The 24,504-nt window shown below is 47.1% G+C and overlaps 4 protein-coding genes across 10 annotated transcripts in view; all 4 read left to right on the top strand.

The window, feature by feature from the left end:
* The window catches only part of LOC110528613 (NACHT, LRR and PYD domains-containing protein 1 homolog), a 64,494-nt gene that overhangs the window by 30,080 nt on the left and 9,910 nt on the right, over positions 1-24,504 (top strand). The window contains exons 1-4 of one of the 6 annotated variants that reach the window (XM_090188307.1): positions 21,070-22,247; positions 22,380-22,594; positions 22,783-23,039; positions 23,197-23,325. The exons of 4 other annotated variants lie outside the window; for them this stretch is intronic. In XM_090188307.1, the coding sequence (XP_090044433.1) occupies positions 22,099-22,247; positions 22,380-22,594; positions 22,783-23,039; positions 23,197-23,325 (750 nt within the window). In that variant the 5' untranslated portion in view covers positions 21,070-22,098. Of the gene's footprint in view, positions 1-21,069; positions 22,248-22,379; positions 22,595-22,782; positions 23,040-23,196; positions 23,326-24,504 lie in introns of those variants that run through there. One more of the 6 variants, XM_090188306.1, reaches the window with a different exon arrangement.
* LOC149980661 (protein NLRC3-like) lies at positions 1,073-8,978 on the top strand. 2 transcript variants are annotated; one of them, XM_090188268.1, is made up of 5 exons: positions 1,073-1,550; positions 4,012-4,154; positions 5,964-6,130; positions 6,232-8,155; positions 8,239-8,978. In XM_090188268.1, the coding sequence occupies exons 2-5, from the start codon at positions 4,039-4,041 to the stop codon at positions 8,414-8,416; spliced, it is 2,385 nt and encodes a 794-aa protein (XP_090044394.1). In that variant the 5' UTR covers positions 1,073-1,550; positions 4,012-4,038; the 3' UTR covers positions 8,417-8,978. The 2 variants fall into 2 exon arrangements, with proteins under 2 accessions (XP_090044394.1, XP_090044395.1); XM_090188269.1 differs by lacking the exon at positions 8,239-8,978 and having other exon boundaries at positions 6,232-8,159.
* LOC118936808 (neoverrucotoxin subunit beta-like) lies at positions 8,977-12,518 on the top strand (the record flags this gene model as incomplete). Its single annotated transcript, XM_090188721.1, has 3 exons — positions 8,977-9,194; positions 11,687-11,733; positions 11,870-12,518. Coding segments are annotated over 3 exons (819 nt in total), but the record flags the coding sequence as incomplete, so codon positions are not given.
* LOC149980660 (uncharacterized) lies at positions 13,809-15,730 on the top strand. The gene is made up of 2 exons (XM_090188327.1): positions 13,809-14,230; positions 14,714-15,730. Exons 1-2 carry the CDS (start codon positions 13,856-13,858, stop codon positions 14,753-14,755), a joined length of 417 nt encoding a protein of 138 aa, XP_090044453.1. The 5' UTR covers positions 13,809-13,855; the 3' UTR covers positions 14,756-15,730.

Genomic DNA, 24,504 nt, shown 5'->3' with positions numbered 1-24,504 from the left:
ACAACACAGATATGACCGTCTTGCGTCCTTCTGCTGAACCTGGTTGTTGTCACACTGCCCTCTGCTGGTAGCACTGCAAAACATCACTTAATCAAATCCTGATATAAAATAATACAAAATGCACTTTTACCAGATAGAATATGAATTTATGGGCTGAATTCTGGCATTAAGTGTATGAAAACGTTACATGACATGAATGTGAATATATAATATAAACTGATACATGTTGAACCAGCCCACTGTGTTGAAATAGGAAGTACATTTATAAGGAAGTAAAGGAAGAAATGGACAATATCGGTAGAAGAAAAATGTTTCTAAGGTTTGTACTGTACCGTTCTTTTACAATTTTATGGAGAAAAGAGGTTTGGAGGAGTTAGGCCATCGCACAGGTAAGACATCCACAGAATTGTTAAATTATTACAATACTGATTTCAACTTTCAATAATAATTATTTTAGGCTTCCTTACATTGATGCTGATTCATATTGATCAGCCTAGTCAATATGAATCAATGTTATATTATAGTCTACAGGGCTATGAGGTAGGTAGGGTATGGGTGATTGACTGCACATGACCGTGATTATTGTCTTTGCGCTCTTTCACTTCCCGGAGGAAGACCCGTCACGTAAACTAGTTTCTTTGAAAAATAAAAGTAATTCTCGTCAATTCGGGCAAGTAAAAGTGACGTGCGGCAATGGGTATTGAAACTGAATGAAGGGCTCATGTGAAAAGTTTTTGCCGCCATCACAACAACTGGGAGCTCTGAAAAATACGATGTCAGCGCTCGGGAAAGAGGACGGTTCAAATCGATTTTTCCCAGTCAGATTTATTTTTTTTACCGAGATCCCTGTGGTTTTGAATGCGACATTAAGTTGATAAACTCAGAAAGGTGGTGATCTGCTATGCTCACTAGTTACCACATCCACAAAGTAAGAAGGTCCGCCTACCCGACCAATCATATGAGGGAGGGTGATGACGCATTAGCTTACCCGACCAATCATATGGTTCCGGGAAATGCTGCAATCTCCAAATGGGCAAATCTCGAGTTCAAGTTTTGAGGACCAAATAACGAAATACATTCAGGAACAAGAACTGGCAACGTCACTAAAATTCATACATCAGAAAAATACAAAAGTTTTGGCCAAAGAATTAAGTGGGCGTGTTTCTTTTTTTCAATAACTAGTATTTAAATGATTAGATCAACTGTTTGTTTTTTACGCACTACAAAGCCTTGACAAGAATGACGCGCTCGGCCCACTATTTATTGTTTCTGCAGTAAGGATTCACCCTCTTCAGAGAATTATTGTGTAACTTATCTGCAGTTAATCGCTGTTTTGAGCTCAAAAAGCACCTCGTAGCTGTATGTAAACCAGGGAGCGAAATGAACGGCTCTTTCACCGATGCAATTCGGTTACCGACGTTCACCAAAAAGATCCGTTCAAAAACAACCTGTCGTTATCGAACGACCCATCACTAGTTGAAACGGGAAATATTTGTATAAGGAAGTAGAGGAAGTAACGGACGTTATCGTCGAAGAAAAATGTTTGAGAGGTTTGTAGCTTTCTTTTACAATGTAATGTAGAAAAGTATTTTTGAGAAGTTAGTTCATCATAAAGAGAGAGATGATTTAGGGTTTAAGACATCCGCCAAGTTAATACAATATTGATTTAAACGTTCAATAATGATTATTTTAGGCTTATTTACGTTGGTATTGATTCATAGTGATTAGCCTAATCAATAAGATCCAATGTGATGTGAGAAAGGCTACAGGGCTATGAGGTATGGTATTATTGTTATCGGTGATTGACAGCACATTAAGGTGATTATTATCTGAGGAAACTGGCTCACTTTCACTTCCTGAAAGAAGACGTGCATCGGAATTATGTAAAGCTGTCATTAAATCAAATAGTCTGTCTCGTCAAGTAAATGTGACGTTCAACAATGTGCATATAAACTATTTAAATGTAGGGATAAATCAAATATTAAGTTTAAAGCTTTCTGACGACAGATCAGGAAGGCGGTGGTCTGTTTGACGAACTGCAGATGCGCTCGATATAACGCCACCCGCTCATCTATGCGCGTTGTGAACCCCGGGTTGAATCATCAGCACGCCTTTTCTCAGAATGAAAACCCCGGTGCGCTGGGCGAGATAAACGGATCGCAACTCAAATGAACTCAATCAGTGCATGGGTCTATTCACTAAACCAGGGATGGGCAACTGGTGGCCCGCAACCAAGAATAAAAAACATTGTTTTGGAACTCAGTCTGGATCTCAACTTCCTGTTGAGAAAACACACGGTGCAGTTTGTAAATGTGGTTGAGCATCAGCAGTCAGTCTATTAGCCCATGTTAATAAAACTTGCAATAAACATGGTTGAATTACCAACCGGGGTGGGTCCCATTGTTCATCAGTTATTGTCACGGCTTTCTTCTGTTGAAGGAGAGGCGGACCAAAACGCAGCGTGGTTATTGTGATACATCTTTAATGAATATGATAAATGAACAATATACAAAACAAGAAATGCGGAAAAACCAAAAACAGCCCTATCTGGTGTAACAAAGACAGGAACAATCACCCACAAAACCCAACACAAAACAGGCTACCTAAATATGGCTCCCAATCAGAGACAATGACTAACACCTGCCTCTGAGAACCATATCAGGCCCAAACACAGAAACAGACAAACAAGACATCCAACATAGAATGCCCACTCAGATCACACCCTGACCAACCAAAACATAGAAACAGACAAACTAGACATCCAACATAGAATTCCCACTCAGATCACACCCTGACCAACCAAAACATAGAACATACAAAGCAAACTATGGTCAGGGTGTGACAGTTAACATATTAAAAACTGGTAAAACTCATAGGAAACTCAACTCATAGGAATCCCCACCCAGTTGACTACTTTTAAATGGTTGTAGGCCTCAACCACATTCCGTTCTAAAACAGATTATATCCATGATGAGTCCTCCATCTCCAGGGCAACAGGCACAACTCCAATATAAAGTTGTTTTTTCCCCTCGCAACAACCGAACCGTTACGAAACTTCTATTAGATCAAATAACGTAGCAATTTAGTAATTCAATTTTTTGTTGACAAATGTCAGCTAATAAGGATCCAAGTCAAATCAAATGAATAACATATTGGACTGTGTATCTTTAATAACATAGTGGACTGTGTATCTTTAATAACATAGTGGACTGTGTATCTTTAATAACATAGTGGACTGTGTATCTTTAATAACATAGTGGACTGTGTATCTTTAATAACATAGTGGACTGTGTATCTTTAATAACATAGTGGACTGTGTATCTTTAATAACATAGTGGACTGTGTATCTTTAATAACATAGTGGACTGTGTATCTTTAATAACATAGTGGACTGTGTATCTTTAATAACATAGTGGACTGTGTATCTTTAATAACATAGTGGACTGTGTATGTAACATATTGGACTGTGTATCTTTAATAACATAGTGGACTGTGTATCTTTAATAACATATTGGGCTGTGTATCTTTAATAACATAGTGGACTGTGTATCTTTAATAACATAGTGGACTGTGTATCTTTAATAACATAGTGGACTGTGTATCTTTAATAACATAGTGGACTGTGTATCTTTAATAACATAGTGGACTGTGTATCTTTAATAACATAGTGGACTGTGTATGTTTAATAACATAGTGGACTGTGTATCTTTAATAACATAGTGGACTGTGTATCTTTAATAACATAGTGGACTGTGTATCTTTAATAACATAGTGGACTGTGTATCTTTAATAACATAGTGGACTGTGTATCTTTAATAACATAGTGGACTGTGTATCTTTAATAACATAGTGGACTGTGTATGTTTAATAACATAGTGGACTGTGTATGTTGGATACAATATGAAGTCGCTGATTGAACTCTTTGACCACAGATAGTAAATGTGTTGTCATTGTTTATGGTTCTTCAACAAGGTTCAGAAATATTGACTGTCCTGTTATTTCTTATTGTAGCTGAGTGAGTTTTGACTTACATCTAATATGAGTCTCTCTGGGGAGAGAGAGGAGGAGACCACGGCCTCTAAAATGAGTCTCTCTGGGGAGAGAGAGGAGGGGACCACTGACTCTAAAATGACTCAAGAGACCAGTTCTAAGTGGTAAGAGATTAAATGTAAAATATACATTTCTCTTAAAGATATAAAACTAAAGGGAAAAGTATTCCCAAATTATATCAAATGTAGGTCTACAGTCGTGGCCAAAAGTTTTGAGAATGACACAAATATTAGTTTTCACAAAGTCTGCTGCCTCAGTGTCTTTAGATATTTTTGTCAGATGTTACTATGGAATACTGAAGTATAATTACAAGCATTTCATAAGTGTCAAAGGCTTTTATTGACAATTACATGAAGTTGATGCAAAGAGTCAATATTTGCAGTGTTGACCCTTCTTTTTCAAGACCTCTGCATTCCACCCTGGCATGCTGTCAATTAACTTCTGGGCCACATCCTGACTGATGGCAGCCCATTCTTGCATAATCAATGCTTGGAGTTTGTCAGAATTTGTGGTGTTTTGTTTGTCCACCCACCTGTTGAGGATTGACCAGAAGTTCTCAATGGGATTAAGGTCTGGGGAGTTTCCTGGCCATGGACCCAAAATATTGATCTGTTTTTTCTTCCCCGAGCCACTTAGTTATCACTTTTGCCTTATGGTAAGGTGCTCCATCATGCTGGAAAAGGCATGGTTCGTCACCAAACTGTTTCTGGATGGTTGGGAGAAGTTGCTCTCAGAGAATGTGTTGGTACCATTCTTTATTCATGGCTGTGTTCTTAGGCAAAATTGTGAATGAGCCCATTCCCTTGGCTGAGAAGCAACCCCACACATGAATGGTCTCAGGATGCTTTACTGTTGGCATGACACAGAACTGATGGTAGCTCTCACCTTGTCTTCTCCGGACAAGCTTTTTTCTGGATGCCCCAAACAATCGGAAAGGGGATTCATCAGAGAAAATGACTTTACCCCAGCCCTCAGCAGTCCAATCCCTGTACCTGTTGCAGAATATCAGTCTGTCCCTGACTTTTTTCCTGGAGAGAAGTGGCTTCTTTGCTGCCCTTCTTGACACCAGGCCATCCTCCAAAAGTCTTCACCTCACTGTGCGTGCAGATGCACTCACACCTGCCTGCTGCCATTCCTGAGCAAACTTTGTACTGGTGGTGCCCCGATTCTACAGCTGAATCAACTTTAGGAGACGGTCCTGGCGCTTGCTGGACTTTGGGAGCCCTGAAGCCTTCTTCACAACAATTGAACCGCTCTCCTTGAAGCTCTTGATTATCCGATAAATGGTTGATTTAGGTGCGATCTTACTGGCAGCAATATCCTTGCCCGTGAATCCCTTTTTTTGTGCAAAGCAATGATGACAGCACGTGTTTCCTTGCAGGTAACCATGGTTGACAGAGGAAGAACAATGATTCCAAGCACAACCCTCATTTTGAAGCTTCCAGTCTGTTATTCAAACTCAATCAGCATGACAGTGTGATCTACAGCCTTATCCTCATCAACACTCGCACCTGTGTTAAGAAGACAATCACTGACATGATGTCAGCTGGTCCTTTTGCGGCAGGGCTGAAATGCAGTGGAAATGTTTTTGAGGGATTCAGTTCATTTGCATGGCAAAGAGGGACTTTGAAAATCATCTGATCACTCCTCATAACATTCTGGAGTATATGCAAATTGCCAACATACAAACTGAGGCAGCAGACTTTGTGAAAATTAATATTAATTCTCAAAACTTTTGGCCATGACTGTACATCATTCATTTAAAAGGCCAAAAATGTATTTACCAATTGCAGACTGTAGCTTTATAAGAAACATCAGGCCTTCTAGAAGTTCCGCTATACAGTTGTTAAAATGAAGTAGATGAGGATTTGATGTGATTTTGATGAGGTGTTCTCTCTCCCTGTTTTGTTCAGTGTCCAGAAGCCCAGAGCAGAGTCCCCTACAACCAGCCTGCTATCAATGAAGAGTGATCAGCCACCTGCTTTCAGCCAGGAACCATTACCAGATGACAATAAGGAAGTGGAGAGTTTGGACAGTGAGGATGTATTAAAGATCACACACAACCTTCTGGACAGAAGAAGTAAGACTGTGTTTCATACAATATCACAAAGAACGGTACAAAGGCCCTTATAAAACACACACACAAACTTATGAGTCCCAACTCTCATTGTTTTCCTACAGGTCAAACTCTGCTGACAGTCCAACAAGACGTTAAGGCTAAACTGAAACACAAGTATCAACACATATCTGAAGGAATTGGACACCATGGAAACCAAAGTCTGTTAAAGGACATCTACACAGAGCTCTACATCACAGAGGGTGGAAGTGGAGGGCTCAATAATGAACATGAGGTTAGACAGATTGAGATGGCATCCAAGAAACTAACCACACAAGAGACACAAATCAAATGCAACGACATCTTCAAGCCTTTACCTGGACAAGACAAACCAATCAGAACTGTGCTGACCAAAGGAATCGCTGGCATTGGAAAAACAGTCTCTGTGCAGAAGGTCATCCTTGACTGGGCAGAAGGAAAAGCAAATCAAGACATTCATTTCATGTTTCCTCTTCCTTTTTGTGATCTGAACCTGAAAAAGGACCAATACAGTCTGATGCAACTTCTTTCCCACTACTTGTCAGAGCTGAAAGAGATTGACAGCATTGAAGATGGTGAAACCAAAACTGTTTTCATTTTTGATGGTCTGGATGAGTGTCGACTTCCTCTAGACTTCAAAAACAATGAGAAATGCTGTGATGTCACGGAGCCAACCTCAGTGGACGTGCTGCTGACAAATCTCATCAAGGGGAATCTGCTTCCCTCTGCTCTCCTCTGGATAACCTCACGGCCTGCAGCAGCCAATCAGATCCCTCCTGAGTGTGTTGACCAGATGACAGAGGTACGAGGGTTCAATGATCCACAGAAGGAGGAGTATTTCAGGAAGAAAATCACAGATCAGAATCTGGCCAATGAAATCATCAAACACATGAAGACATCAAGGAGCCTCCACATCATGTGCCACATGCCAGTCTTCTGTTGGATATCAGCCACTGTCCTTGAGATGATGCTGAAAGAGGCAGAGAATGATGCAGTCCCCAAAACTCTGACCCAGATGTACTCACACTTCATGATCCAAATCATTTTGAAGAACAGGAAGTACAACAAAGCCACAGAGACAAACCCAAAGGAACTGTCTCAATCAGACAAAGAGATGATCCTGAAACTGGCAAAGCTGGCTTTCCAACAGCTGCAGAAGGGCAACCTGATCTTCTATGAGGAGGACCTGAGAGAGTGTGGCCTTGATGTCACAGAGGCATCAGAGTACTCAGCATTGTGTACAGAGATCTTTAAAGAGGAATCTGGGCTGTACCAAGACAAGGTCTACAGCTTTGTGCATCTGAGCATTCAGGAGTTTCTAGCAGCAGTGCATGCTTTAGAATCATGTCTCGGCAAGAAGGAAAATGTTTTCTCCCCCAAAGCAGTCACTAAGGGTCAAGATTATTATGAAAACAGCCGATTCAAATTCTGGTCATGCAAGTTGAAGCCTGACAAGTTGACGTCAATCGATGATAATGATTCCGATGATTGCGATGAAGACAAAAAGGATGACAATGATGAAGAGGAGTCAATCCAGTTGTTTGACTTACACAGGAGAGCAGTGGACCAGGCCTTGAAGAGTGAGATTGGAGACCTGGACCTGTTCCTCTGCTTCCTTCTGGGTCTCTCACTGGCGTCCAATCAGAATCTGTTACGAGGCCTTCTGACACAGACAGGATGTACCACACAGACCAATGAGGAAACAGTTGAGAGAACAGTCAAGTACCTTACAGACAACATCAAAAGGGAATCCTCAACAGAAAGGATCATCAACTTGTTCCACTGTCTGAATGAACTTGATGCCAATTCTCTAGTTGGAGACATGCAGACCTCCCTGCGATCAGGAACTCTTTCAGAAACAGAGCTAGAACCTGACCAATGTTCAGCCCTGGCCTTCCTGTTACTGATGTCAGAGGAGGTGCTGGAGGAGTTTGACCTGAAAACATACAACACATCAGAGAAAGGTTATCAGAGGTTGCTGTCGGTAGTGAGAACCTGTAAGAGAGCACTGTAAGTTCTGTTATTGAGTTGATGTATACAGTATCATTATAATGAAGGATGTGTATATCTAACAGATTATCTCCTCTCTCCAGACTGGAAAGCTGTAAACTCACATATAAATCCTGTGAGACTCTGACCTCAGCTCTGCAGACACCAAACTCCCCCCTGAGAGAACTGGACCTCAGCTACAATGACCTGGGAGACAGAGGAGTGGAGCTGCTCTGTGTTGGACTAACCAGTCCACTCTGCAACGTACAGACACTAGTGTGAGTTAAATAACTTGACAATGAGTTATTATGTGTGTTTGAACATTTGTTAATCCTGTGCTCTTCTGCCCTCTAGTCTAGGTCAGTGTGGTCTGACAGAGGGTACCTGTTCTGATCTGGCCTCAGTCCTGAGTTCACCCAGCTCACAACTGAAACAACTGGAGCTGAGAGACAATGACCTGCAGGACTCAGGAGTTACACTGCTGTCTGCTGGACTGGTGGATCCAGACTGTAAACTACACACACTGGGGTAAGTACAGCTGTTTCAGTCAGGTTGGTACTGAGCTGAGTTACACTGCTGTCTGCTGGACTGGAGGATCCAGACTGTAAACTACACACACTGGGGTAAGTACAGCTGTTTCAGTCAGGTTGGTACTGAGCTGAGTTACACTGCTGTCTGCTGAACTGGAGGATCCAGACTGTAAACTACACACACTGGGGTGAGTACAGCTGTTTCAGTCAGGTCGGTAATGAGCTTATTAAAACAAATTATCAGAAAATCTTATTTTTTATCACATTGTTTGTGTCATGGACAAATGTATTGGTGTCCTACAAGATGATTGACACCAGTACATCAACCTAGACAGCTGTTGTGTGTCTCTCTGTAGGCTGTCTGGCTGTCTGGTCACAGAGGAGGGCTGTGCTGCTCTGTCTTCAGCTCTGAGGTCAAACCCCTCCCACCTGAAAGAGCTGGACCTGAGCTACAATCACCCAGGAGTCTCTGTAGGGGGACTGCTTTCAGCTGCTCTGGTGGATCCTACATATAAACTGACGAAGCTGAAGTAAGTCAGAATAGATGTCCTAATAGTGTGAGCAGCGGTTGTGTCATATGTAGTGTAGTAGGGTCAGTAACATGAGGACATGATGGTAGAATTAAGGGGAAGTTTACTCAGCAGGCTGAGCACTCCAACACAGCATACATCATCACCACATGAATACTCTTCTTCTGCATCTCTGATATCCTGTTGGAATTGTACTCTGTTCTGTATGCAGTAGGCAGGATAGAATACCTGTATGTCTCTAGTAATGAATTGTACTCTGTTCTGTATGCAGTAGGTAGGATAGAATACCTGTATGTCTCTAGTAATGAACTGTACTCTGTTCTGTATGCAGTAGGTAGGATAGAATACCTGTATGTCTCTAGTAATGAACTGTACTCTGTTCTGTATGCAGTAGGTAGGATAGAATACCTGTATGTCTCTAGTAATGAATTGTACTCCGTTCTGTATGCAGTAGGTAGGACAGAATACCTGTATGTCTCTAGTAATGAATTGTACTCCGTTCTGTATGCATTAGGTAGGATAGAATACCTGTATGTCTCTAGTAATGAATTGTATTCCGTTCTGTATGAAGTACAGTGCCTTGCGAAAGTTTTCGGCCCCCTTGAACTTTGCGACCTTTTGCCACATTTCAGGCTTCAAACATAAAGATATAAAACTGTATTTTTTTGTGAAGAATCAACAACAAGTGGGACACAATCATGAAGTGGAACGACATTTATTGGATATTTCAAACTTTTTTAACAAATCAAAAACTGAAAAATTGGGCGTACAAAATTATTCAGCCCCTTTACTTTCAGTGCAGCAAACTCTCTCCAGAAGTTCAGTGAGGATCTCTGAATGATCCAATGTTGACCTAAATGACTAATGATGATTAATACAATCCACCTGTGTGTAATCAAGTCTCCGTATAAATGCACCTGCACTGTGATAGTCTCAGAGGTCCGTTAAAAGCGCAGAGAGCATCATGAAGAACAAGGAACACACCAGGCAGGTCCGAGATACTGTTGTGAAGAAGTTTAAAGCCGGATTTGGATACAAAAAGATTTCCCAAGCTTTAAACATCCCAAGGAGCACTGTGCAAGCAATAATATTGAAATGGAAGGAGTATCAGACCACTGCAAATCTACCAAGACCTGGCCGTCCCTCTAAACTTTCAGCTCATACAAGGAGAAGACTGATCAGAGATGCAGCCAAGAGGCCCATGATCACTCTGGATGAACTGCAGAGATCTACAGCTGAGGTGGGAGACTCTGTCCATAGGACAACAATCAGTCGTATATTGCACAAATCTGGCCTTTATGGAAGAGTGGCAAGAAGAAAGCCATTTCTTAAAGATATCCATAAAAAGTGTTGTTTAAAGTTTGCCACAAGCCACCTGGGAGACACACCAAACATGTGGAAGAAGGTGCTCTGGTCAGATGAAACCAAAATTGAACTTTTTGGCAACAATGCAAAACGTTATGTTTGGCGTAAAAGCAACACAGCTCATCACCCTGAACACACCATCCCCACTGTCAAACATGGTGGTGGCAGCATCATGGTTTGGGCCTGCTTTTCTTCAGCAGGGACAGGGAAGATGGTTAAAATTCATGGGAAGATGGATGGAGCCAAATACAGGACCATTCTGGAAGAAAACCTGATGGAGTCTGCAAAAGACCTGAGACAGGGACGGAGATTTGTCTTCCAACAAGACAATGATCCAAAACATAAAGCAAAATCTACAATGGAATGGTTCAAAAATAAACATATCCAGGTGTTAGAATGGCCAAGTCAAAGTCCAGACCTGAATCCAATCGAGAATCTGTGGAAAGAACTGAAAACTGCTGTTCACAAATGCTCTCCATCCAACCTCACTGAGCTCGAGCTGTTTTGCAAGGAGGAATGGGAAAACATTTCAGTCTCTCGATGTGCAAAACTGATAGAGACAATACCCCAAGCGACTTACAGCTGTAATCGCAGCAAAAGGTGGCGCTACAAAGTATTAACTTAAGGGGGCTGAATAATTTTGCACGCCCAATTTTTCAGTTTTTGATTTGTTAAAAAAGTTTGAAATATCCAATAAATGTCGTTCCACTTCATGATTGTGTCCCACTTGTTGTTGATTCTTCACAAAAAAATACAGTTTTATATCTTTATGTTTGAAGCTTGAAATGTGGCAAAAGGTCACAAAGTTCAAGGGGCCGAATACTTTCGCAAGGCACTGTAGGTAGGATAGAATACCTGTATGTCTCTAGTAATGAATTGTACTCTGTTCTGTATGCAGTAGGTAGGATAGAATACCTGTATGTCTCTAGTACTGAATTGTACTCCATTCTGTATGCAGTAGGTAGGATAGAATACCTGTATGTCTCTAGTAATGAATTGTACTCCGTTCTGTATGCAGTAGGTAGGATACTAATGAACTGGGATAGTGCACCAGAACACAGCAATATGGTTTAAATGTTGACTGCTTTATTAGGGTTTTGTCAGTCAATAACCTGTTTCTCCTACAGTGTGGATCATGGTGGAGAGTGCAGGCTGAAATCAGGGCTGAGGAAATGTAAGTCTCTTCAATCCTAATTAACTGCATATTCAGAACTATAGTAACATAGTAACTAATCAATACTTGTTCTGTACCTACAAAACAACATTTTATGTGAAGATGTGGTTTGATTAAACTCTCCTTTCATCTACAGATGCCTGTCATCTCACCCTGGACCCAGATACAGCACACCCAAACCTGAGACTGTCTGAGGGGAACAGGAAGGTGACACGGGTGTTGAAGGAGCAGCATTATGAAGACCATCCAGACAGATTTGATTGTCATTGCCAAGTTGTCTGCAGTGAAGTAATTTCTGGAGGTCGTTATTACTGGGAGGTGGAGAGGTATGGTGACATGGCTGACATTGGTGTGGTGTACAAAGGAATGAAGAGGAAGGGACGGGAGGATGACAGTTGGATTGGACTCAATAGGAAGTCCTGGTGTTTATACTGCTATGATAGTGCTTATGAATTTATCCATGCTGGAGTCAGCAGATCCATCTCTGGTCGTTATTCTCACAGAGTTGGAGTATATCTGGACTGGCCAGCTGGTACTTTGTCCTTCTATAGTGTGTCCTCCTCTGGTACACTGACACACCTTCACACAGAACACACCACATTCACTGAACCCCTCTATCCTGGATTTGGGGTTTACTCCTCCTCCTCAGTGACCCTGTGTCAGATAGATGACCAACACATTCAGAGGTGAGTCATAGCAATGTTTCATCATTTGTTTTCCCCTGGAATCATTTCTACAGTTAGATTAGTAGTAGTGGTGTTTTTTAATGTGTTCTCTTGGACCAACAGACAGTTAGATGTGGCACAAGCTCAGTGTTTTATGAGGGGGACGTATGTGTGTGGAGGTTGATACCTGGTGACTTCACATCTCTAGGGGGGTGTGTAACTCATGATACCTGGTGACTTCACATCTCTAGGGGGGTATGTAACTCATGATACCTGGTGACTTCACATCTCTAGGGGGGAATGTAACTCATGATACCTGGTGACTTCATCTCTAGGGGGTTATGTAACTCATGATACCTGGTGACTTCATCTCTAGGGGGGAATGTAACTCATGATACCTGGTGACTTCATCTCTAGGGGGGAATGTAACTCATGATACCTGGGGACTTCACATCTATAAGCAATGTCCACCTGAGGGATCCTGAGTGTCGCAGACCAGGGTTCGATCCCGGGCTGTATCGCAACCGGCCGTGAGGGCGGCGCACAATTGGCCTAGCGTTGTCCGGGTTAGGGGAGGGTCTGGGGTAGGGGAGGGTTTGGCTGGGGTAGGGGAGGGTCTGAGGTATGGGAGGGTTTGGCTGGTGTAGGGGAGGTTCTGGGGTAGGGGAGGATCTGGCTGGGGTAGGGAAGGTTCTGGGGTAGGGGAGGGTCTGGCTGGGGTAGGGGAGGCTCTGGGGTAGAGGAGGGTCTGGGGTAGGGGAGGGTCTGGCTGGTGTAGGGGAGGCTCTGGCTGGGGTTGGGGAGGTTATGGGGTAGGGGAGGTTCTGGGGTAGGGGAGGGTCTGGGGTAGGGGATGCTCTGGCTGGGGTAGGGGAGGGTCTGGGATAGGGGAGGTTCTGGTGTAGGGGAGGGTCTGGGGTAGGGGAGGTTCTGGGGTAGGGGAGGGTCTGGCTGGGATAGGGGAGGCTCTGGGGTAGGGGAGGGTCTGGGGTAGGGGATGCTCTGGCTGGGGTAGGGGAGGGTCTGGGGTAGGGGAGGTTCTGGGGTAGGGGAGGTTCTGGGGCAGGGGAGGTTCTGGGGTAGGGGAGGGTCTGGGGTAGGGGGGGGTCTGGGGTATGGTAGGGTCTCAAGGGGAGGGTCTGGGGTAGGGGAGGGTCTGGGGTAGGGTTGGTTCTGGGGGAGGGGAGGTTTTGGGTTAGGGAAAGGTCTGGGGTAGGGGAGATTCTGGGGTAGGGGAGGTTCTGGGGTAGGGGAGGTTCTGGCTGTAGGCCGCCATTTTAAATAATATATTTTTCTTATTGTTCTTATCTTATTGACTTGCCTAGTTAAATAATAAAATAATAATATAACTAAATATAATATATTTAGTTGAATCAGTCTATCCTTCTGCTTTACCAACACCAGAGACCATGGTGGAGAGAGTTGGACCAAGCCTGGACCTGAGAACACCAGAGACCATGGTGGAGAGAGTTGGACCAAGCCTGGACCTGAGGACACCAGAGACCATGGTGGAGAGTGTTGTATCAAGTCTGGACCTGAGAACACCAGAGACCATGGTGGAGAGAGTTGGACCAAGCCTGGACCTGAGAACACCAGAGACCATCGTGGAGAGAGTTGGACCAAGCCTGGACCTGAGAACACCAGAGACCATCGTGGAGAGAGTTGGACCAAGCCTGGACCTGAGAACACCAGAGACCATGGTGCAGAGTTTTGGATCAAACCTGAACCTGAGGACACAAGAGACCATGGTGGAGAGAGTTGTATCAAGCCTGGACCCGAGGACACCAGAGACCATGGTGGAGAGTGTTGTATCAAGTCTGGACCTGATAAATGTGAGTAAACTAATTTAATTGTTTTAAAATCCAAATACGATGAAAGCAATCACTACAGTTGATTCCCAGGCAAGGAACACAATCATGGTTTATTTGGTCAAAACAAACTTAAAGGTATTGTCAGCGATATGACGTAGATGCACAAAGTAAACGGTATTGTGGGCCGATTTCCGCAACAACTAAGAGCGTTGTAACACGATGCTAAACTTCTTGGCTGACACTCTGTTAGAGAGTGAAGAGAACATCCTAGGATCTAGCAGAAATCAGACCCCAACATCTACAAAACACGGACCAGAACGATGTTGTTTCCTGCTTCCACAAACATTAATTAATATAACACTTATGTCAGATTATGGTATGCTAATGAGTGTACATTCTGAGACTGTTGCTTAGTTTTATTCATTTTATTACAAGTCTATTTAATAATTATTAATTCATTATTACATGAGATTGTCCATTTTAAATAACTACTTTTGACTTCAGGGATTCCTCAGACCTGTAAGACTTGTGAACATGTTGAGGTAAGTCATAATGTCAATTCTTACTTTTACATATCTGCAGGAGTCAGGCACAGTCTCAAAACCAGGTGTGTACTGACCAATCATTCATACTGGTATATAGACAGTCCTGTGTTCTGCTTTAGTAATATTAACACAGTCTCAAAGCCAGGTGTGTACTGACCAACCATTCATGCTGGGATATAGACAGTCCTGTGTTCTGCTTGGAGGCATGCAGGATTTTAGCTGTTGTCATATTTTGTCATTAGACAGTTCAATTGATAAATCACCAGCATTCCATGTAACATTGATTAAATACATTAGTTATAGTGTCACGTATTATCAAGGTGGGTGGAATCAGGCGCAGAGAGCAGGTTTCAGTGATTCGACAGTTTATTCTCCGGCGCACAAAAAACACGGTCAACCCAACACACAGGGTGAATAATCCAAACACAGGATCAAAATAGACCGGAGAGTAAAACACAAGTACTACACCAAATGACATGAATACAAAACAATCCCGCACAAAACAAGGGCGGGACAACCTACTACATATAAGGACGTTAATTAAACTAAAATACACACAGGTGAAACTAATAAGACAAAACCAACAGACAAACGAAAAAGGGATCGGTTAGTGGCTAGTAGGACGGTGACGACGACCGCCGAGCACCGCCCGAACAGGCAGGAGAGCCAACTTCGCCGGAAGTCATGACAGTAGCCCCCCCCCCCCCCCCCCCCCCCCTCCTGACGCGCGGCCACCGCAGCGCGCCGCCACCGTCCTCGAGGACGACCCGGAGGACGAGGTGCTGGGCAATCCGGGTGGAGGCGGTGGAAATCTCTCAGGAGAGAAGGGTCCAAAATGTCCCCCACCGGAACCCAGCATCTCTCCTCTGGACCGTACCCCTCCCAGTCCACGAGGTACTGTAGGCGCCCCACCCGGCGTCTCGAATCCAGAATGCCCCGAACTGTGTACGCCGGGGACCCCTCGATGTCCAGAGGGGCGGAGGGACCTCAGGCACCTCACCTTCTTGCAGGGGACCAGCCACCACCGGCCTGAGGAGAGACACATGAAACGAGGGGTTAATACGGTAATACCTAGGAAGTTGTAACCTGTAACACACCTCGTTTATTCTCCTCAGGACTTTGAACGGCCCCACACACTGCGGCCCCAGCTTCCGACAGGGCAGGCGGAGGGGCAGGTTTCGGGTCGAGAGCCAGACCCTGTCCCCCGGTGCAAACACGGGGGCCTCACTGCGGTGCTGGTCAGCGCTCCTCTTCTGCCGTTCTCCCGCTAACCGTAGTGAGTCCTGAACGGCTTTCCAGGTGTCCTTGGAGCTCTGTACCCATTCCTCCACCGCAGGAGCCTCGGTCTGGCTCTGATGCCATGGGGCCAGGACCGGCTGGTAACCTAACACACACTCAAAAGGGGACAAGTTAGTTGAGGAGTGGCGTAGGGAGTTCTGAGCTTGTTCAGCCCAGGGAACATACCTTGCCCACTCACCAGGCCGGTCCCGGCAATAGGACCGCAGAAACCTGCCCACATCCTGGTTTACGCGCTCCACCTGCCCATTACTCTCGGGGTGAAAACCTGAGGTTAAGCTGACCGAGACCCCCAGTCTCTCCATAAACGCCCTCCATACTCTGGACGTGAATTGGGGACCCCGATCAGAAACGATGTCCTCAGGCACCCCATAGTGCCGGAAGACACGGGTAAACAAGGCCTCCGCAGTCTGCAGGGCCGTAGGGAGACCGGGCAACGGGATGAGACGACAGGACTTAGAAAACCGATCCACAACGACCAGGATCGTAGTACTTCCCTGGGACGGGGGAAGGTCGGTAAGAAAGTCCACCGATAAGTGTGTCCACGGCCGTTGTGGAACGGGGAGAGGTTGCAATTTCCCTCTAGGCAGGTGCCGAGGAGCCTTGCTCTGAGCACACACTGAGCAGGAGGAGACATAAAATCTCACGTCTTTAGCCAGCGTGGGCCACCAGTATCTCCCTCTCAGACTCCGCACTGTCCTCTCGATGCCAGGATGACCCGAGGAGGGGAGAGTATGAGCCCACCGGATCAGCTTGTCCCGGACCCCCCTTGGCACGTACTGAGTCCCCACTGGACAGTTAGGGGGGGGCCGGCTCTGACCGTGAGGCCTCCTCTATCTCCGCGTCCACCTCCCATACCACCGGTGCCACGAGACATGACGGTGAAATGATGGGAGTTGGCTCAACGGACCGCTCCTCGGTATCATAGAGGCGGGACAGCGCGTCGGCTTTGGTGTTTTGGGAGCCTGGCCGGTATGAGAGGGTAAACCGGAACCTGGTAAAAAACATGGCCCATCTAGCCTGACGTGGATTTAGTCTCTTCGCTGCCCGGATATACTCAAGATTACGATGGTCAGTCCAGATGAAAAAAGGGTGTTTAGCCCCCTCAAGCCAATGTCTCCACACCTTCAGAGCCTTGACTACAGCTAACAACTCCCGGTCCCACACATCATAGTTTCGCTCCACTGGGCTGAGCGTGCTCGAAAAGAAAGCACACGGGCGAAGCTTGGGTGGCACGCCCGAGCGTTGGGACAGCACGGCTCCGACCCCAGTCTCGGACGCATCCACCTCCACTATGAACGCTAAAGAGGGGTCCGGATGCGCCAACACGGGCGCATTGGTGAACAGCTCCTTCAAACGACTGAAGGCTCTGCCTGCCTCTGCTGACCAGCGCAAGCGCACCGGTCCTCCCTTCAGCAGTGAGGTGATGGGAGCAGCCACCTGACCAAAACCCCGGATAAACCTCCGGTAGTAATTGGCAAACCCTAAAAACCGCTGCACCTCTTTCACCGTGGTCGGAGTCGGCCAATTACGCACGGCTGTAACGCGGTCATCCTCCATCACCACCCCGGAGGTGGAAATACGATACCCCAGGAAGGAAACGGACTGTTTGAAAAACTCAAATTTCTCCGCCTTGCAATACAGGTCATGCTCCAGCAGTCGCCCAAGTACCTTACGCACCAGAGACACATGCGCCGCGCGTGTGGCAGAATAGATCAAGATGTCATCGATGTACACTACCACTCCCTGCCCGAGCAGGTCTCGGAGAATCTCATCTACGAAGGATTGGAAGACGGCTGGAGCATTCTTCAACCCATATGGCATGACGCGGTACTCATAGTGACCAGATGTAGTACTAAATGCGGTTTTCCACTCATCTCCTCCCCGGATACGCAACAGATTATACGCACTCCTCAGGTCCAGTTTTGTGAAGAAGCGCGCCGTGTGAAATGATTCCACCGCCGTAGCAATGAGAGGTAGTGGGTAACTAAACCCCACTGTGATGGAATTTAGACCTCTATAATCAATGCACGGACGCAGACCTCCATCCTTCTTCTTCACAAAAAAGAAGCTTGAGGAGACGGGTGATGCGGAGAGCCGAATGTACCCCTGTCCCAGCGATTCAGCAACATATGTTTCCATCGCTACCATCTCCTCCTGGGACAATGGATACACGTGACTCCTACGAAGTGCAGCGTTCTCCAGAAGGTTTATCACGCAGTCCTCTCGACGATGAGGTGGTAATTGGGTCGCCTTCTTTTTACTGAAGGCGATAGCCAAATCGGCATATTCAGAGGGAATGCGCACAGTGGAAACTTGGTCTGGACTCTCCACCGTAGTCGCACCAACGGCAACTCCTATACACCTACCTGAACACTCCTCTGACCACCCCTTAAAAGCCCCCTGTTGCCAGGGAATCACAGGGTTGTGTTGAGCTAACCAGGGAACCCCCAACACCACTGGAAACGCAGGTGAATCTATAAGGAACAGACTAATCTGCTCCTTATGATCCCCCTGCGTTACCATGTCCAGCGGCACCGTAGCCTCCCTAATTACTCCTGACCCTAATGGTCGGCTATCTAAGGCGTGCACGGGGAAAGGTAGGTCTAACGACACCAGGGGAATCCCTAGCCTTAACGCAAGCCCACGATCCATGAAATTCCCAGCTGCGCCTGAATCGACTAGCGCCTTATGCTGTAGAGAGGGAAAAAACCCAGGGAAAGAAGTCAACACATACACATGACCGACAGGAAGCTCTGGGTGAGTCTGGTGCTTACTCACCTGGGGTGATCGAGCAGTGCTCCGCCTGCCCTCCCGACTCCCAGACGAGTTCCTCCAGCACCGGTCGGACGTGTGCCCTCGTCGACCACAACTGGTGCAGGAGGACACTCCTCCTCCAGTCCCCCTCGAAGCCGCCCCTCCTAATTCCATAGGGATAGGGGCAGGAGGGCTGGGAAGTGGAAACGACAGGGCCTGATCCAAACGCCCGCGGGCAGCCAGCAGGTTGTCGAGACGGATAGCCAAGTCAATGAGTTCATCCAGTGTGAATGTGGTGTCCCGACATGCCAGCTCCCTGCGGACGTCCTCCCTGAGACTGCATCTGAAATGATCGATCAAGGCCCTGTCGTTCCATCCTGCTCCTGCGGCCAAGGTCCTGAACTCCAGAGCAAAGTCCTGTACGCTCCTCGTCTCCTGACGCAGGTGGAACAGCCGTTCACCCGCCGCCCGACCCTCTGGTGGATGGTCAAAAACAGCTCGGAATCGGCGGGTGAACTCTGGGTAATTATCCCTCACCGAGTCCGGACCATTCCACACTGCGTTGGCCCACTCGAGGGCTCTCCCAGTCAAGCAGGAGACGAGGGCGCTCACGCTCTCCTCTCCGGAGGGAGCAGGACGCACGGTAGCCAGGTATAGTTCCAGTTGAAGGAGGAAACCCTGGCACCCAGCCGCCGTTCCGTCATACTCCCGTGGGAGTGTCAGCCGAAGAGCCCCGGAGCGAGATGTGGTCGCAGGAACAGGAGGTGCTGGAGAAGGGGGTGCTAGAGATGAGGTGGGAAGGCCACTCCTCTCACATCGATCCATCCTCTCCATCATTTGGTCCATGGCAGAACCAATCCGGTGAAGCACGCTGGTGTGATGGAGGACCCTCTCTTCCATCGATGGGAGAGGAGACGCGGCTGCTCCTGCTGATTCCATGGTTGGTGCGGGATTCTGTCACGTTTTATCAAGGTGGGTGGAATCAGGCGCAGAGAGCAGGTTTCAGTGATTCGACAGTTCATTCTCCGGAGCACAAAAAACATGGTCAACCCAACACACAGGGTGAATAATCCAAACACAGGATCAAAATAGACCGGAGAGTAAAACACAAATAACAGGAATAAAAAAACAATCCCGCACAAAACAAGGGCGGGACAACCTACTACATATAAGGACGTTAATTAAACTAAAATACACACAGGTGAAACTAATAAGACAAAACCAACAGACAAACGAAAAAGGGATCGGTTAGTGGCTAGTAGGACGGTGACGACGACCGCCGAGCACCGCCCGAACAGGCAGGAGAGCCAACTTCGCCGGAAGTCATGACAGTAGCCCCCCCCCCCCCCCCTGACGCGCCGCCACCGCAGCGCGCCGCCACCGTCCTCGAGGACGACCCGGAGGACGAGGTGCTGGGCAATCCGGGTGGAGGCGGTGGAAATCTCTCAGGAGAGAAGGGTCCAAAATGTCCCCCACCGGAACCCAGCATCTCTCCTCTGGACCGTACCCCTCCCAGTCCACGAGGTACTGTAGGACCCCACCCGGCGTCTCGAATCCAGAATGCCCCGAACTGTGTACGCCGGGGACCCCTCGATGTCCAGAGGGGCGGATACTGTAATACCTAGGAAGTTGTAACCTGTAACACACCTTGTTTATTCTCCTCAGGACTTTGAACGGCCCCACACACTGCGGCCCCAGCTTCCGACAGGGCAGGCGGAGGGGCAGGTTTCGGGTCGAGAGCCAGACCCTGTCCCCCGGTGCAAACACGGGGGCCTCACTGCGGTGCTGGTCAGCGCTCCTCTTCTGCCGTTCTCCCGCTAACCGTAGTGAGTCCTGAACGGCTTTCCAGGTGTCCTTGGAGCGCTGTACCCATTCCTCCACCGCAGGAGCCTCGGTCTGGCTCTGATGCCATGGGGCCAGGACCGGCTGGTAACCTAACACACACTCGAAAGGGGACAAGTTAGTTGAGGAGTGGCGTAGGGAGTTCTGAGCTTGTTCAGCCCAGGGAACATACCTTGCCCACTCACCAGGCCGGTCCCGGCAATAGGACCGCAGAAACCTGCCCACATCCTGGTTTACGCGCTCCACCTGCCCATTACTCTCGGGGTGAAAACCTGAGGTTAAGCTGACCGAGACCCCCAGTCTCTCCATAAACGCCCTCCATACTCTGGACGTAAATTGGGGACCCCGATCAGAAACTATGTCCTCAGGCACCCCATAGTGCCGGAAGACACGGGTAAACAAGGCCTCCGCAGTCTGCAGGGCCGTAGGGAGACCGGGCAACGGGATGAGACGACAGGACTTAGAAAACCGATCCACAACGACCAGGATCGTAGTACTTCCCTGGGACGGGGGAAGGTCGGTAAGAAAGTCCACCGATAAGTGTGTCCACGGCCGTTGTGGAACGGGGAGAGGTTGTAATTTCCCTCTAGGCAGGTGCCGAGGAGTCTTGCTCTGAGCACACACTGAGCAGGAGGAGACATAAAATCTCACGTCTTTAGCCAGCGTGGGCCACCAGTATCTCCCTCTCAGACTCCGCACTGTCCTCTCGATGCCAGGATGACCCGAGGAGGGGAGAGTATGAGCCCACCGGATCAGCTTGTCCCGGACCCCCCTCGGCACGTACTGAGTCCCCACTGGACAGTTAGGGGGGGCCGGCTCTGACCGTGAGGCCTCCTCTATCTCCGCGTCCACCTCCCATACCACCGGTGCCACGAGACATGACGGTGAAATGATGGGAGTTGGCTCAACGGACCACTCCTCGGTATCATAGAGGCGGGACAGCGCGTCGGCTTTGGTGTTTTGGGAGCCTGGCCGGTATGAGAGGGTAAACCGGAACCTGGTAAAAAACATGGCCCATCTAGCCTGATGTGGATTTAGTCTCGTCGCTGCCCGGATATACTCGAGATTACGATGGTCAGTCCAGATGAGAAAAGGGTGTTTAGCCCCCTCAAGCCAATGTCTCCACACCTTCAGAGCCTTGACTACAGCTAACAACTCCCGGTCCCCCACATCATAGTTTTGCTCCGCTGGGCTGAGCTTGCTCGAAAAGAAAGCACACGGGCGAAGCTTGGGCGTTGGGACAGCACGGCTCCGACCCCAGCCTCGGACGCATCCACCTCCACTACGACGACCGCCGAGCACCGCCCGAACAGGCAGGGGAGCAGACTTCGGCGGAAGTCGTGACATATAGATTAGATGAGTTACTTTCGTTAATGGGCCAGTTTCCCAGACACAGATTAAGTCTAGTCCTGGACCTTAAAGAACTTTCTATTGAAACTTCCATTGGGCATGCTTTTTAGTCCAGCACTAGACTCAATCTGTGTCCAGGAAACAGGCCCCATATGTATTACTGACATGCTTGTCCTTGTTCAGGACTCCACACACTGGCTTGAGATTGAACCCTTGACTTCCACTGTCCAGGGAGTGACAATGTTCAGGTAAAATAACTACTTTTAACATTTCATTCCACTTGCTAGTGTATTTCCCCATTACCTTTGGGAATAGTCTTCTAATCCAACCTCTCCGTTTGATGATTGACCCTCTCTACCACATCTTGTTGTTGCCATCAGGCACAGGACACCCAAAGGGAGTTATGAGTGCACAGTGTCTGGGCTCCGCTGGCTGTGTGAGAGAGATGTCATTCTGAAGTATCACTTCAGGAACTGGGAACCCTACAGTCAACTTCTGAAAGACATGCAGTACACACAAGGTGGTCCATTGCTGGACATCACTATGGAGTTAGGTGAACTGGAGGAAGTTCATCTGCCACACTGTGTCTGTTTAGGTAAAACCATATAGAAATAGTTTTCAGAAAGACATTTCCATGTAACTGAGTTTCACTTCCTAAATTAATGAATGAACTATTCTGGGAGTTTGAGTTTACTGTGATCTGGTACTGCATATTCTTTGTGTTTTAGTTGGATGAATAATACAATATTTGTCTTTCTGTCTCCTTTGTATTGTGTTGTTCAGGGACCAACCCTTCCCTGAGGAATGAGATGAAGATTCTTCATGTAGAGGAACATGGAGTGTCTTTAGAGGAAGTGCATGAGGTCACCAGATTCCATGCTAAGATTCTCCATCCAAAGTTCTCAGCTATCTCTGTTATACTGAGATTACTGTCTTGGAACGTAGATGTCCACTGTGAGCTGATGCTCTATCTGACAGTGATAAAGGAAAAACTAATTCAACGCCTATATCTGTTTCCCAGTAACCCCGGCCAGATACAGGTGAGGTACCATTATTATAGAGATGACCTTAAACTGTACCACTGGTTAGTTATGTTGACACTCATTAAATGAAGATAAGTGTGTTGCTAGTTTTCTGAATAATGTTTGAATTAGACTATACATTGACTGGCTGTGTATTCCGTGCCTCGTTTCGCAGGCTGTGGAACAACAGGAAATAAAGTTTCAAGGGTCTAAAAGGATTCCCATCACAAGACCAGAGCGGTCCTTCAAACTGAATAGTTACTTCAGACTGAACATTCCCTGTTCAACCTCCATCACTCCACCGGTACAGTTTTAGTAGACTAAGAACATGAATCTGACATTTAAGTCACATATATCTCTCTCTCTCTGTCTCTGTTCATGCTGGCAGTGTTTGGTGCATGCTGGGTATTGTATGAGCGAGTGTGAGTGTTGCCTGGAGTTAGATCGCCTGTGGTTACTTTTCTGGGTGGTTTCCTTTTTGCCACTGATTCAGGTTTTTTTCAGTGGTAGAATTAGATATATTGTATTTCTTGTTGAATTGTTTTGGTTGGGATGGCGACCCACATGGGGATGTCACTGGAAATGGGGATGGCAGTGGAGGAGATGCCCGGTACTAGTGATGTGGTACAGGAGGGGGTTCAGGTGGGGCTAGTCTCCCAGGTAGTGGAGGAGATGCCCGGTACTAGTGATGTGGTACAGGAGGGGGTTCAGGTGGGGCTAGTCTCCCAGGTAGTGGAGGAGATGCCCGGTACTAGTGATGTGATACAGGAGGGGGTTCAGGTGGGGCTAGTCTCCCAGGTAGTGGAGGAGATGCCCGGTACTAGTGATGTGGTACAGGAGGGGGTTCAGGTGGGGCTAGTCTCCCAGGTAGTGGAGAAGATGGTACTAATGATGTGGTACAGGAGGGGGTTCAGGTGGAGCTAGTCTCCCAGGTAGTGGAGGAGATGCCCGGTACTAGTGATGTGGTACAGGAGGGGGTTCAGGTGGAGCTAGTCTCCCAGGTAGTGGAGGAGATGCCCGGTACTAGTGATGTGGTACAGGAGGGGGTTCAGGTGGAGCTAGTCTCCCAGGTAGTGGAGGAGATGCCCGGTACTAGTGATGTGGTACAGGAGGGGGTTCAGGTGGAGCTAGTCTCCCAGGTAGTGGAGATGCCCAGTACGGGTGATGTGGTACAGGAGGTGAGTGTTGAGAGGGATGTGGCAGAGGGGAGTCACGTGTCTGTGACCTCAGTTGAGGAGGATCAGGATAAGGATATGAACATTTCTGATATGATAGCAGCTGGCGATGACTCAATGGACAATCTAGGTAAATGCGTTTCTGGACCAGACTTTGGGGAAATCTGTTAAATTGGCTTGGGTATTAGAGGTAATAAAACAGAAATGGCTTCATTTAGTTTTTCAACAGGAGATACATGATGAGGCCAATGAGGTGGACTTGGGAATATGGTGGGAGGGGCAGCTTTTACACATGTTTTGCTGTTTGG

This window comes from Oncorhynchus mykiss, chromosome 10 (assembly GCF_057628025.1).
Source record: "Oncorhynchus mykiss isolate SJ-2025 chromosome 10, ASM5762802v1, whole genome shotgun sequence".
In the NCBI taxonomy this organism is placed as follows: Eukaryota; Metazoa; Chordata; class Actinopteri; order Salmoniformes; family Salmonidae; genus Oncorhynchus; species Oncorhynchus mykiss.
Note: the sequence above shows the minus strand (reverse complement) of the source record. Positions and strands in the feature narration are given on the sequence as shown.